The 15,067-nt window shown below is 37.2% G+C and overlaps 1 protein-coding gene across 1 annotated transcript in view; it reads right to left on the bottom strand.

Annotated features, from left to right (window-relative positions):
* The window catches only part of pla2g4ab (phospholipase A2, group IVAb (cytosolic, calcium-dependent)), a 66,389-nt gene extending 51,562 nt beyond the window's left edge, over positions 1-14,827 (bottom strand). Inside the window, exons 1-4 of the mRNA XM_063002035.1 lie at positions 14,758-14,827; positions 4,423-4,553; positions 2,614-2,695; positions 84-232 (exon numbers count right to left, since the gene is read on the bottom strand). Of these exons, the coding sequence (XP_062858105.1) occupies positions 84-232; positions 2,614-2,695; positions 4,423-4,455 (264 nt within the window). The 5' untranslated portion in view covers positions 4,456-4,553; positions 14,758-14,827. The remainder of the gene's footprint in view (positions 1-83; positions 233-2,613; positions 2,696-4,422; positions 4,554-14,757) is intronic.
* Between the last annotated feature and the right edge of the window lie 240 nt (positions 14,828-15,067).

Here is a 15,067-nt window from a genome sequence, read left to right as displayed (position 1 = left end):
TAACTGCTTTTTTAATGTGCTACTACAATAAATGGTTAGTTAGGAAGACATGTAATGCCTTCATTAAATCAGTAAAATGTTACCTCCAGAATGTTGTCCTGATTTGGGTCCAATATGAACTCAAAGCTCTCATTCCACACAGGGTTGATATCATTATCAAAATGTTTGGTTCTTTTCCTGCTCTCAGGAGCAGTGGGAATGAAAAGCTCTACGTAGGGATCTGGGGTGTCCACTGTAATCCCGAAGAAGTGTAAATACAGTGTGACAAAAAAAACAAGAAAGACTTGACATATTCTGTCATTTTGGTAATACAGTATTAGCACTGCAGTGCAATTAAATGTATGCATCACATGTAGACATTTGCCAAGGTTGTGAGTTATTGTAATCATGAAAACCACAGACAGTATCAAATTGTTTTATTTATATACACCTATGCTCATTGTATCTGTTTTTACACTTGCTTTTAAACAGAATACATCTACTGGTTATTTATTTTATATTTACACATAGTATTATTTTATATTAGTAGTATTATTTTATATTAGTTGTCAGATTTTGAACAAAGTATCATACACCGACTAGACATAACATTATGACCACTGACAGGTGAAGTGAATAACACTGATTATCTCTTCATCACGGCACCTGTTAGTGGGTGGGCTATATTAGGCAGCAAGTAAACATTTTATCCTCAAAGTTGATGTGTTAGAAGCAGGAAAAATGGGCAAGCATAAGGATTTGGGTGAGTTTGACAAGGGCCAAATTGTGATGGCTGGGACAACTGGGTCGGAGCATTTCCAAAACTCCAGCTCATGTGGGGTGTTCCCTGTCTGCAGTGGTCAGTATCTATCAAAAGTGGTCCAAGGAAAAAACAGTGGTAAACAGGCGACAGGATCATGGGCCAAGGCTCACTGATGCACGAGGGGAGCGCAGGCTGGTCCGTGTGGTCCGATCCAACAGACGAGCTACTGTAGCTCAAATTGCTAAAGAAGTTCTGATAGAAAGGTGTCAGAATACATAGTGCATCGCAGTTGCAGAGCTGTTTTGGCAGCAAAAGGGGGACCAACACAATATTAGGAAGGTGGTCATAATGTTATGCCTCTTCGGTGTATATAATATACACTGCTCAAAATTAAGGAAACACTTATAGCACTTTTCCACCAGCATGGTGCCTGTGCTGGTGGCAAAATCCCAAACGGTTCGGCGGTTCAGTGCTGTTTTGGCTGTTTTAACCTCACTGGTCGGCCTCTTTCCGATATAGTCCTCATGAAAAATAATAATACAAGGCAGCCACGTAACCTGATATATGTGACCACATATAATATGCATAATATGCTTATGAAAAAATAGAAATCACAAAAATGTCCCATTGGGGTCACATAAATTGACGGTCACAGATGTTGGTGCAACACACTGCGTAATAACTGTACACAGTCATAACAAAATTTCCGGAGGATGGAACGCCCACATCTGCACATGTAATCTTTGCCCCTTATTATTAAAAGGTTTGCTAGTTAGCAGCAACCTGCAGCAGCTCCAGTAGCAGCACTTTCTTGGTAAAAAGGAAATATTAATCATCACAGTAATCCACCAATTTACATACACTTCAGGAATACCTGTCTATTTAAGAAGCATAAATGATTGTGTTTTAATTTCACCTGATTTGGTGCAAATGAAAGTGACAAATGATGCACTGGAGAGGCAACAGCAAGACAATTAACAGAAAAGGAATGTTTTTGCAGGTGATGGCCACAGACAATTAATCTCTCCTTATCCATTCTAATCAGAGTTGAGAGCAGGTTCACACTGAGCATATGTGACAGATGTGGAAGATGTTATGCTGCCTGCAACATCATCCAGCATGACCTGTGTGATAGTGGGTCAGTGAGGGTTTCTGAAGGCTTATCCTGGGAGGGTCACACAAACCTCCAAGTGATAGCCACCGGTACCCTGACTGCTGTAAGGTACTGGGGTGAAATCTACTGAGCCATTGTCAGACCTCACGCTGGTGCAGTGGGCCCTGGGTTCCTCCTGCTACAGGATAAGCCAGAGTGTGTAGGCAATTCCCATATGACGAAGGCACTGATGCCATTTGTGTGGCCATAATGTTCCCCAGACCTCAATCCAGCTGAGAACCACTGGGGCATTATGTATCAGTGCATCAGATGCCACCAAGTAGAACCACAGACTGTCCAGGAGCTCACTGATGCCCTGATCCAGGTCTGGGAGGAGTGCATACAGGCACATGGAGGACATACACACTACTGAGTCACATTATGAGTTGCAGTAAAAAATGTCACACAAATTGGATCAGCCTGTGATTTCAGTCATTTATTTTGGTGTGAATTTGAATCCAGGCCTTAATAGGTTAATGATTTTGATTTCTTTTGTCATTTTGTTCTCAAGGAATTTCTTTCAGTAAAGCTTTAATCTTTTGTTTATCGAGATCCGATGTGTGACGTAAGCAATTTTTTTTAGCAGTACATATACAATTAGTCTTAGAGATGTAGGATTACTGTGACATCTCTACATAAGTATACTGTATACATATTTGTTAGATCTTAAGCATGTAATAAAAAAGAATTTAAACCACAAAAGTGCTTTTTCACTCACATAAGTCACCCAGAGCACCTTTAGTAACATTTTCGGCTTGTATAACTTTCACTTTTAATTTGTTGGAGTACTGTTGCTCTACCTTAAAAGCAGAAATACACACACACATAGAGAAAGAGAGAGAAACACAAGGAATGACAAATAGAACATACTGTGGGGGGCACTTTTCAAAATTTATGTTTTACAAATCATGTAACAATAAGAGTAAACACAGACATAAGTGATATCTTTAAAAAAATATTCAATTCTAAATGTCTTGCTATTTGACAATGTCTTGCTCTATGAAATCAATGTTAAATCCAATGATCCATGTTATCCTAGTATGATTTTTCAAAACTTCAATAAGCGATTGGCTTTTTCTGTCTACAAGTGTCCCCAAAAATGCTCAATAAGTTTTAGGTCAGGTGACTGTTAAAGAAAAGTCCATATCACTCAGCACTCCTTAACCTTCTATGGTCTAGGTGTTAGAAAGCTTTGAGGAGTGAAATTTGTAATAAAAAATGTATGCAGAATGCCGTTAGATTAGAAATGCATTAATGTAATTTGCTGGTGTGTATCCAAGTTAATACACCCCTGGTTAAATTTTATTTTTTGTGGGACTTTTAAGTATGAATAAATAAATACACTGCGAACAGTGAACAAGCATCTCTGTATAGAACCTTAATTAATATTTACATCAAAACAGCTTTAAGAATGCTTTAAAAATGCTTTAAGGGGCTTTGGGCATGGATGTTATGGCCAGACTGGGTATGCTGATTTATAGGAATGTACAGTATATGTACAAGAATTACTAAAGTTTATAAAAACGTATTAGGGTCAATGTAAAAAAATTTTTTTTAGGTATCGGTTTCAAGAATGCAGTCGTATAAGTTTTGAATTTGAAAAGAAATTCAAAATGATTTTGAGAATAATATTAAAACTTTAGGTCCATCGCAACCTTTTCATCTTAAAATACGGATGCTGAGGATTAGGTATAATTCTGTATATGTTTTACAATTAAAGACATACTTAATCTCCTGGCACATTAGCAGTTTGTTATTAGAATTAGAACAAGAAACTGCATTTATTAGATGAATGAACCACACGAACGTTGAGAAAATTGTCTCTTTTGTTGTAGCATAACCTGCAGGTAGTGGCCGTCTTAGCTACGCTGCTTCCATTTATCCATGCTTCTCTAAACTGGCAAGCCTACAGCAACCATCGTAGCACACCATTTGGCTATCACATTTTGAATTTATTCTCGAAATAATTTCAACCTAATTCTTTTTTTTTCTCTGTCCACCCCCCCAATTTTCTTCCCTAATCTAATCGCATCCAATTACCCTGGTCACGTTATGCTTCACCTTTACCGATACAACCTTCCACTGCTGACTGAAGAGCTTCGCAAATGACACACGCCTCCTTCGACACATGAGCAGTACTGACTGCCTCTTTTCACTTGCATAAGGCGAGTTCATATGCGAATCAGCTTTGTGCATGAAGAGCCAAACCCTGATCAGCATTACTCCCCAACTCTGCACAGGCGCCATCAATCAGCCAGCAGAGGTCGTAATTGCACCAGTAATGAGGAACCCTGGTCCGGCTTTCCCATCCCTTAACAACAGCCAATCGTTATGTGGCCGCCCAGCCCAGCTGGATGGCAGAGCTGATATTCAATACGATGTATTCAAAATCCCAGCTCTGGTGTGCTAGCGTATTTTACTGCTGCGCCACCTGAGCGACCCTAATTCTTTCATTTTAAGTGTGTGATTTTCTCTGTGAATTAGTTTTTTTTAAAGAAGAAAAAAGAAAAAGTTTTATTAAACTTACAATTACGTAATTATATGGATCAAGGGCAGACATAGTGGTGTTTTAGGGTGATCAGTACTGCTGATGATCCCCTGTCCACTTGAAAGACTGTGTCAGTAATGTAGGAATCCTGTGGAAGAAGCTCCACTCATCTATTAATAGGAAAAGTGGACACAAAAATAAGTTATTCCTTAACATGTAACAGAAGAAAAGACAATAATAACCAAAGAATATATTATAAATTGTGATAGAAAACACAAAAAACCAAAAAGAATATATGAGAGGAAACAAAAAAGAGTTAAGGGCAACTCAACCAGGGAGATTTAGAGATTATTACACTTTATTAACCTGTGTCCCACAAATGGCCACCCACAACCCAACTGTTGGCCAATACAGTGGTACCTCGAAACTCGACATCAGTTGGTTCTGGGAGTGACGTTGAGTTTAAAAGGCATTAAGTATTTTTTCCCATAAGGATGTATGGGAAAACTGTTAATGCATTCCATGGCCCCGTGGAACAGCATACATTTTAGGCTAATGTAAAATAATGGGGTTTTGACACTTATACACTGAAAATAATACAAATATAATATAAAAAAAACAGTTAAAAACAAATAAAAAATACAATTAAACCTGCACTTACACTTCCTTCTGCTTCTTAATCGTGGAGAGGCTTGATTGTTGAATACCGTATTCCATAGCTCAAGTTCAGTAAAGGCGCATTTACATGAGAAGCGACAAAATAGCTTTTGCGCTGCTGTGCCGTTATTTTCTGTGTGACGGTGCACAAAACTTAACGTGATTGTACTAAAACAACGAGCGAGGAATTTCATGGCAGCTCTAAAAGACTGGATGGAAGTGTACAGTGGATATAAAAAGTCTACACATCCCTGTTAAAGTGTCAAGTTTTTGTGTGTAAAAAAATCTGACCAGAACATATTCCCACCTTAAATGTGAAACTGAAACTTAAACTGCAATCATATAAAGTTCAGCTCTTCTTGTAGGGTTTTCCTTACATTTACTTAGTTGCATCGTACAGCAAAATCCATGGTCCACAAAGAGCTTTAAAGTATTAAAGTGATCTAGTTGTTAAAGTCATTATATATACCATGAATACAGTGAAGGTGGTTATCAATAAGTGAATAAAATATGGGCCAACAGTGGAATTTCCAAAAACTGGACATGCCTTTTTTCAAGAAACAGTAGGAAAGATTGCCAAGAAAGAAGTCAAGATGTGCCTATATTTGTTTAAGTGTGTCCATTTTATTTTTATTTATTTTTATTAATTAAATTGCACAGATTATATGTCACATTAAAGATGAAATAGGTTCAGGCACCCAGGTGGCGCAGCAGGATATTCTGCTAGCACACCAGCACCGAGATTCTGAACTCCTCGGTTTGAAACTTGGCGTTGCCACCGGTCGGCTGGGCGCTATCTGGCGGGCATAACTGGTAGTGCCTGCAGCAGACACGGTTCTGCTAGGGTGGGATGACCGGACTATGCAGGTGGGGTCTTTAAACACTGTGTAAGGACCCAGACCGGCAGATAGAGAGGCTCCTGTGCAAAGTGCGTGGGTGAAAAAGGGTTCCACTAAGGGCTGCACGCGGGTTGGAGGACGTGAGCAGCAGTATATCCACCTCGACTGCAATCAGGGATCCCCCAGCAGCAGAAGACAAATTGACTACGCTAAATTGGGAGAAGAATGGGAGAAAATGCATAAATAAAAAGAAATAGGTTCTGAAATTAACAGGTGTATGTAGACTTTTTATATTCACTGTATGTGAACTGCCATCTTCAGGTCTCTCCTCGAATGTTTGATGAATTTTAAGTCTGGGCCCATCAAGGACACTTAGTAACTTGCCCAGATGCCACACCAGTGTTGTTTTAGCTGCAGTGTTTCCGCTACATGTACTTTGTGGTGGAGGCCCGCCGCTGCTTAATTATTGCCGCCGCTCCATCAGAATTTATATAATTACATGAAACCACAATTACCCCCGTCCCAAAGCACTCACAGGCGGTCAGTCTTACAACCCGCATTTCCACCAGTTTTTTGGGAACCAAGCACGCGTCATCAACGGTGGGCGTTACTTAAAGAAAGTAAAGAGTAGTGATGTGGAATAATGCGGAGTGTGTAGATTATGTGTGAGCATTTGTGCTGTTGTTACAGATGTTCATTTTTATGCAAAAGCATCGAATAACTATTGGTGATAAGAAGACGTAGACGTGTTTGTCGTAGTTGTTGTTTTCTGTAGTGCATCACGTGAGCAGCGTTTTGCGCTTCGCTCTCACCACGACCCTCGGCTCAAATAGCCGATTTGCTCAGCTCTCCGCTTGAGCAATAAAACATCACAAAGGTCCACGACACGAACATCCATTTGTGTGAAATAACCATTAAATCCAGTCCAAAAGCTCCACATACATCAGTGTTTAGCTGTATTAACTTCATGTGTGGTGGTTCTGCAGCTCTGGGTTTTGAAAATCGGCTTCTCGGAAGAATCGAAAAAGCTTTACGTAAAAAAAGCGTAACGTGGAGTACTAAAAGTACCACACAGGGACACTAAATTTCTCTCCGTTATTACTGGTTATAAGTGCTCTGGACGGGTTATAAGTGCTCTGTACTGACCAAATTAATCAGTCATTGTTTTAGTACAATAAGTCACGTTAAGCTTTATTTTTCACGTTAAGCGTTGTTCGTACTGTCTAGAGCACTTTTATCGCCTCATATCACACAGTTCATTGCTTTGAAAAAAATCTAAATTTAATCAGATGAACTTAAAATATGAAAGAACAGCGCAATAGCTGTTTCACAGCCTCTACACTGTGACACGCCCACAGATGATGTCACGGTCCGCGCTGATTGCTTATGCAAAGCTGATTGCTTATGCACATACTGCCTAATGAATGGAGCCTGCTTAGATTCTAAGCTTTAAAACAGTGCTGTCAAGGCTAATGTGTTAATTTTTAACACAAACTTTTATTTAATTAATTTTGCACTGTACCGGATGGGGGCTGTGGGTGTCCCTGCAGTCTGAGTTCATGCATGCTTTGGCAGAGGTTTTCTTCAAGGATAGGTCTGTATTTGGCTACATTCCCTCAATAAGTTCTTACCAAGTCCTCCTGTCTCTGCTGCTGAGAAGCACCTAATAGCAGGATGCTGCCACATGTTAGCTGCTAGATACCAACTTTTTTTTAAATTTCTGAACTAGCCATGATTGTTTTTATTTCATTTCATATTTATGAACAGCTTTATTCTGTTTAGGGTCACGGCAAGTCAAATTCCTCCGGAAATACCCAAAACGGGGCACCAAACCATCACAGTGCTTCGTCAGTCATGTCTGTGTAGCATGGTCGGCCAACAACACTGCTGAGATTCAAACCCAGCAGTGGTGGGCTAGCGTAATAGACCTGATGGTAGTGGTATTTATGTTCATTTTACTACATTACAGTTATTTTTGCTATCAAGCAGTTTTTTTTTTTATTAAAGCCTAAAGTCTTGTTGACAAAAACCTCAACTGACTTGTTTGATACACTATACACTTGTAGACCCACTCTGCACCCACTGGGACCCATTTCTGGATTTGATTTCTGCATCAGTAAATACAACATGTTTAAGGAATTAGGGATGCAGTTTTGCCAGTTTCCTTTAACTTATATCCAACCATCATTAGTTGCTGGTTACCCGATAATCGACATGCTTATAGTGTCCCATTTACATACATAACATGAAAGCTTCAAATCATCAAGTCTTTAAACAATTTTTTTCTTTAAGCTGCTCCCATATATTTTAGGGGTTGCAACAGTGGATATGGTGCACATACCAGACCAGGTACAGTTTTTACACGAAATGTCCTTTTTACCCGTGCTTTTGACCGGCACTGAGTGTGCACTAACACGTGCATTTCCCAATGGCTAGGCTGTTTTCTACACATTTAGTCAAATCAAGTCAAAAAAGTCCAATTTATTTGTAACTTTTTTATTTGGACTTTTACAATGGACACTGTCTCTAAGCAACTTTACAGAATCCAAGACCGACGGACTAAAAACCCCCGTTGAGTAAGTCGAGGGCGACAGAGGCAAGGAAAAACTCCCTTAAAATTACAGGAAGAAACCTTGAGAGGAACCACACATTTACAATACATGACAATACAACATGCTGCCTGGTTATTTATTACTATTTATTTATTTTGACAGGCAAACATTGTTTACACAGCACATGCCAGTGATTTCCTAGTTATGTCATTTGTGATACAAAGTATGTAGCAATATCATTGGTCTACTATATACTACAACCTAAAATCAGAAAAAGTTGGGACAGCATGGAAAATGCAAATAATAAAAGAACAGAGTTTTTTACATTTACTTTGACTTTTATTTGATTGCAGACAGGATGAACCTGAGATATTTCATGTTTTATCTGCTCAACTTCATTTAATTTCATTTGAAAAATTGAACATTCCAAAAAAAGTTGGGACAGTAAAGCATTTAAGTGGCATTTGTGCATGTAACTCTGTATTGTAGTGCTTGACAAAGGTTTGCCAAAGTAATCCCTCACCCATGTGGTTATATCAGCTATTGTTGAGTGGCGGTTCTTGATGCAGTGCCGCCTGAGGGAGCAAAGGATCACGAGTGTTCAGCTTAAGTTTGCACCCTTGGCCTTTACACACTGACATTCCTCCTGATTCCTTGAATCGTTAAATGATATTATGCACTGTAGAGGGATAAATATGCAAATCCCTTCCAATCTTTCTTTAAGGTACATTGTTTTTAAACAGTTCAATGGAGATTCATCTGGAGATCCTCTGATCATCTTTGCTCATCAAAGACTCAGCCTTTCCTGGATGCTGCTGTTGTACTAAACCATGATTACAATCACCTGTTGACATCACCTGTTTGAAATCATCACACATCACATAATTATTTAGTTTTTTAACCTCATTACTAGCCCTAAATTGCCCCCATCCCAACTTTTTTTGGAATGTGTTGCAGGCCTGAAGTGCAGAAATAGAGGTATATGAAGTTGAGCTGACAAAACATGAAATAGATTGGGTTCAAACTGTCTGCATTTAAAATGTAATGCAAATAAAATGTAAGGAACACTGCATTTTTATTTTATTTGCATTTTCATTTTTCTGATTTGGGGCTGTAAATATTTGGGACTTAAGTATTTAATTCCTAGTGAGTCTAAATGAGACACATGAATTGTACTTTTCTCAGGGTAGAACAATGAAACCCAACAAAAAAAAAAAACACTTTTAATGATTCCTTGTTTCCCTTTTTGATAAAACATGTTGTGTAATTAATGAATATTGAGTATACCTTAAGTGAATCTCCTGTTATTTGATTTCATTTACATTTGTCCTTTATTTTCAATATTTTTGAATGCTTCTTTTATAATCTAGCCTGTTAATTTAAGCTAATGAAAGAGGAAAATCAAAACATAAGCTGACTGTTCAGGTCTTTGTACTAAATAGATTTTACAAAATACTTAAAAAGCTTTTGTAAAGTTGAAATCAGACAGACTTGTGGCTTCTACATGACCCATAATTAAGTCTTATCAGGTTAACATAAGTTAAGGAATGAATGCCATTTCAAAACTGTATCATCACTCTGTAAAGCAGAACTAACTGAAATGAAAACAGAGTGAGATCAAATGGGGAAGTCGGAAAGTGTGCAAGAAAGAAAACCAAGATAACACTCTTGGTGAACAAGTACACACATTCTCTATTTCAGACTAAATTTAGCAGACTATGACTCAGCAGACTGCATAAAATTCTTATTAACAATAATTCAGTGGTTCTGAATAGTGAATACTGATAATTTAATAGTTTTATGGTGACTCTGCCTTTTAGTGTTTCATTTCATTATTTTTTTTTTGCTCTTAACACACCCACCCAGATTAGAACTGGCCTTATGTTTGGCTTGGATGGGTTAAAGCAGGAAAACAAATATTCTGAGCAGGGTTGGGAATGTTTTGATTTAAATGAGTTAGGCCAGCCTCATTAAATCCCTTAGTTCTGAAAAACCCAAAATTGTTCAGGTTGAGGTCAGAACTCAGTGAGGTTCCTTTTCAAACCATGTCTTTATGTACATCACTTTGAGGCACAGCTATGTTGAAACAGAAAATGTTTGTTCCAACAGCAATCTAATGCAGTCTAATGCACTAGCACTAGTCCCCAACCTTTTTTGCACTACAGACCGGTTTCATATAAGATATAATTTCACGAACCGGCAGGGACGGGGACACGGGGGGTTGGGGACCACTGCACTAGCACACCACCACTGAGATCTCAAACTCTTGAAATGCTATCGACCCTGCTGGGCATCCAACACACAACTGGGTGTGTCTGTGGGAAAAATCACTGCTGCAAATGTAATCTCTGCCTGCTGGTGGATGTGCCTGAATGAGGGATATAAAAGTGTCTCTTATAGAATCTCTCTGTATGCAATACTACTGTCTGTGAGACTCTAGTGAGATAGTCTTTAACTCTGCACAGTCAGGGCTGGGGTGGCGCAAACAGTAGAGGTATTCTACCAATCGGGTAATTGGAAACTGCTATACTGGGGAGAAAAGGGTACATTTTATAATTATTGCAAAAAAGCATCTTCTTTTAAGCATCTAATCTCATAAAAAAGCATCATGTTGCTTTATATTTAAAACTGCACACTACACTAAATATTAGACAGGACATCGTAAATCAAAGGCATCCTTAGGCTTTCTTCCTTTCTTTTTTTTAATCTTTTTTTTTATCTCGGTCCAAACCTTAAGAAAGAACATTGCAGACCAGGTTATTCTAAATAATGTTGTTAGCAATTGCTTTAAGACACCACTTATACTTGATACTCGATTACCTTGTATTTTTGGTTTAAAGTTGATAGTAAAAAAGGGGAAGCGTTTAAGAACGGAACTCATGGCATACGTCTGTCTATCCCTAAGCTACCACTGTTCTTCTTTACTATTGTCACTTGTCCATGTTTGACATGCAGTGCCATAACTTTTGAGACTGTTCCTTAGTAAATCATTCTCCATACTGTCACATAGGCTACATTCTTGCTAATCTACATGAAGTTTAAAAGCCAGCATCTGTCATGGTATGGAGTGTGTAAAAGCCAGTGATATAGGTAACTTGCACATCTGTAAAGGCACCATTAATGCAGAGGGGTCAATGTATCAGAATGCAGGTGCTAGACTGGCCGATCTGCAGTCCAGAACAGTCTGTAATTGAAAATGCTTGATTCTTTGTTAAACGCAATATACAACAACGAAGACCTCAACAGCTGAAGTTTTCTATCAAGCTAGAATGGCTAGAAAAAAAAACAAATTAACATCTATAGCAATTTGTGTTCCTAGTTCACATACAATTACAGAATGTAATTGAACTAAAGTAACACAGTGGTATACCCAGTTTAACAAATTTAGATAATAATTAATGAAAACAATACATATTTGTATTGTTTTAAATTTAATAAAGGCCAAAAAGAACTTGCAAATCATATATATAATAATAATAATATAATAAATAATATTTGAATAATAAACAAATTATACATTTATTAACATAATTATGATTAATAGTTACAAGTATAGATGTGACAATGTACTGAGTCATTCAGTTCTGTTCAGGGAATAATAATACTCATTACAGAAGATTAAGTACTATGATAGTGAAGGTACTAAAATCTAGCATAAACAAGCTACAGCAGTGCACTGCATGAAATATATAATCTCAGACCATCATTACACAGTAATTTATTACTTAATGAAACTGGTATATGACTAAAATTAAAACCAGTTGGCCTGAGTAATGCATATAGTGTATTTTTTACTCTTGCTCTACAAAATGTGTGAGCATAGCACTGTACCTCATAGAAACTCCTCACTTCAAAAATAATAACTACATCCTGAAGCTCAGTAATGCAGACACAAAAAATATGGGGAAAAAATGGTAAGTCTGATCCAAAGCATGTCCATCTGTAAAAACACTTACAAAGCACTAGAGAAACTGGGCCATATCATAAAATGTTCAGGGACACACAATCCTGACTTTTTATTCTTTTATTTTTAAGGCTCAAAACTAAACAAATTCCATTCTTACTCCTAATTATGTATATACAAATATTTTATTATTTTACTTTACATAGCCACTAGCTGACAAGAAAATTCTTGTTTGAATCAGGATGTACTGGCACCTTTATGAATTAGTTTGGAGTTACAGACTATATTTGATCTGGTAAATACTGAGTCTGGTTCCTCTCAAGGTTTCTTCCTGTAATTTTAAGAGAGTTTTTCCTTGCCACTGTCGCCCTCGGCTTGCTCAATAGGGGTTTTTGGTTTGTTGGTCCTGGATTCTGTAAAGCTGATTTGTGACAATGTTCATGGTAAAAAAGTGCTATATAAATAAATTTGATTTGACTTGACCTGATACACATAACTCAGTACAATACCTGCACATCTGGACATTATGAAATTATTATAATTCTAAATTGAAATGTTATATGCCAGAATAGTACCTGAAACATTCACATTAACGGACTCACAGTAGATTATACTTTAATGCTGTATATCTGTACATTCATAACTTTACATGTATGTAATGAACGGATGGTGCTAGTTTTATGTAAGACTTACATAAGCAAATGTGTGTTTTGTATTTAATGTGTGTTACAACTGTGAGGGACTATGCACCCAGGATTTTCACTCACCTTTCAAACCTGTGTTAATGTGACATGACAATAAAAGTGAAATGAAATGAATGAAATACTGCACATGTGAATATTAGGTGTAACTTTATTTATTAACAAAGACAATATTTTGTCTTCTGTCCAAGGAAGAACATTGCAGACCAGGTTATTCTAAATAATGTTGTTAGCATTAGCCTTAAGACACCACTTATACTTGTTACTCGATTACCTTGTATTTTTGGTTTTAAAGTTGATAGTAAAAATGTCGAACTGGCTCTGGTTATGATGTTTATGTTGTGTTACTATACTGCATAACTGGCACATCTGATGTTGAGATTTTTTTTTAAAATAAGCCTTGTTTACTGGTTACAAATATTGTAAAATTACTATCCCTAGTAATATGTTCAGCTATAATTATGTCCTGAGAGGTCCCTTATTGCTTTAATTACTGTTCAATTGGGTATATAAATTATTCCAGTTTTAAAAAATGCAAAAAAAATAACCAAACGGAAATATTTTTAAAACAGATGAGTTGTGTTTGGTTTTTCAAGCAACAACTGCAAGTCTAAATTTCAATCTCTTCAGTCTTGCATCCCTCTAATATAGGCTCTTCTAATTATTAGGGGGATGCCATTTGGGCCACCTGAAAATGTTTAATGTTTACTGTAGTTTATACACTAATTGGGTTATAAAAATAATTAGCAGTACTGAAGGCATGTTCCCAAAACATTATGACCTATTAGTAGTTTACTGTGACTATGATTATGTACTGTCATAAAATAAAATGCTTTTATAATTAACTAAACAGAAGGCATTTCGTGAAATACTGTGACCTTCCTGTAGTTTACTGTGAGTTTTGTTTTAAATAAAACATTCAAATCCTAAATTCCTGCTAAAACAGCTGAACTTTAATGTAGTAGTAGGTGTGTACTGCTATTTTACATGACTTTGAATTTGATGGGTTCATTCTGAACACAGCCACTTTCTCAATTATAATAGGATGTGCACACCTACACAACCACATTATTTTAGCTTTTTAATTTTTTCCTCAGTTTTCAATTTCATTGCACAGATTATAGGTTACATTAAAGGTGAAAAAAAAAAAAAAAAGTGGCATTTTAACAGGGGTGTGTTGTTATATTCACTGTATGTCATCATGTGTTGCCCTGCATGTGTAGAAATAAGATACAGCTGTAGTCAACATTATTGGCACTATTGATGGTTTAGTATAAAAAGCCAGTATCTTCAGAAATAAGTGGAAATGTGCCAACTTTGTAGCATTAGAATATTTTGATAGCATGTCCAAATACATTCAACAAAAATATGACCTGAAAATACAGTCCTTTAAAAACACATTGTTAAAACTCTGTGATAAAACAACTTTACAGAACACTGATATTACTGTACATGAGAAGGAGTGGTCTATCCATGTCTCACGCAGCGGTTATACTCGGACTAAACTCATAATCGTAATTAAATAGACACAAACAGAAGGTATAACGTGAGTAAGCTGAGTATATCTGAGTATGAGCGTAATTACACCACAGGATGGATTCCGTCAAAACCCACGGTAAACTTAAAAACGCAGCATGCCAAAGTCCTTCGCATCATAGTGTTAAACCTCTTAATAATAATTTTGAACCGAGATATTATATAAATATAAATAGTGTACTCACCCGAAGATAATAAGACAAGTGCGCAATCCTAAAAAAACTGGCATATCTCCCGGGCATAACAGGTCCAACATTATTACAGGAACAAGAGGAGGTTCAGCACAGGGGGGAAACTAGCTCTTCCTAGTGCTAACAAACCCAACCCCTGATCACACCATCTTCACTGCACATACTCTACACTACAGTATATTACACTACACTTCACATACTCTACATCACAATATATTATACTAAACTGCACTATATTACACTTCACATACTCTACACCACAATATATTATACTAAACTGCACTATATTACACTTCACATACTC

Source organism: Trichomycterus rosablanca, chromosome 9 (genome assembly GCF_030014385.1).
Source record: "Trichomycterus rosablanca isolate fTriRos1 chromosome 9, fTriRos1.hap1, whole genome shotgun sequence".
NCBI classification, from domain to species: domain Eukaryota; kingdom Metazoa; phylum Chordata; class Actinopteri; order Siluriformes; family Trichomycteridae; genus Trichomycterus; species Trichomycterus rosablanca.
This window is presented reverse-complemented; position numbering and strand designations above follow the sequence as displayed.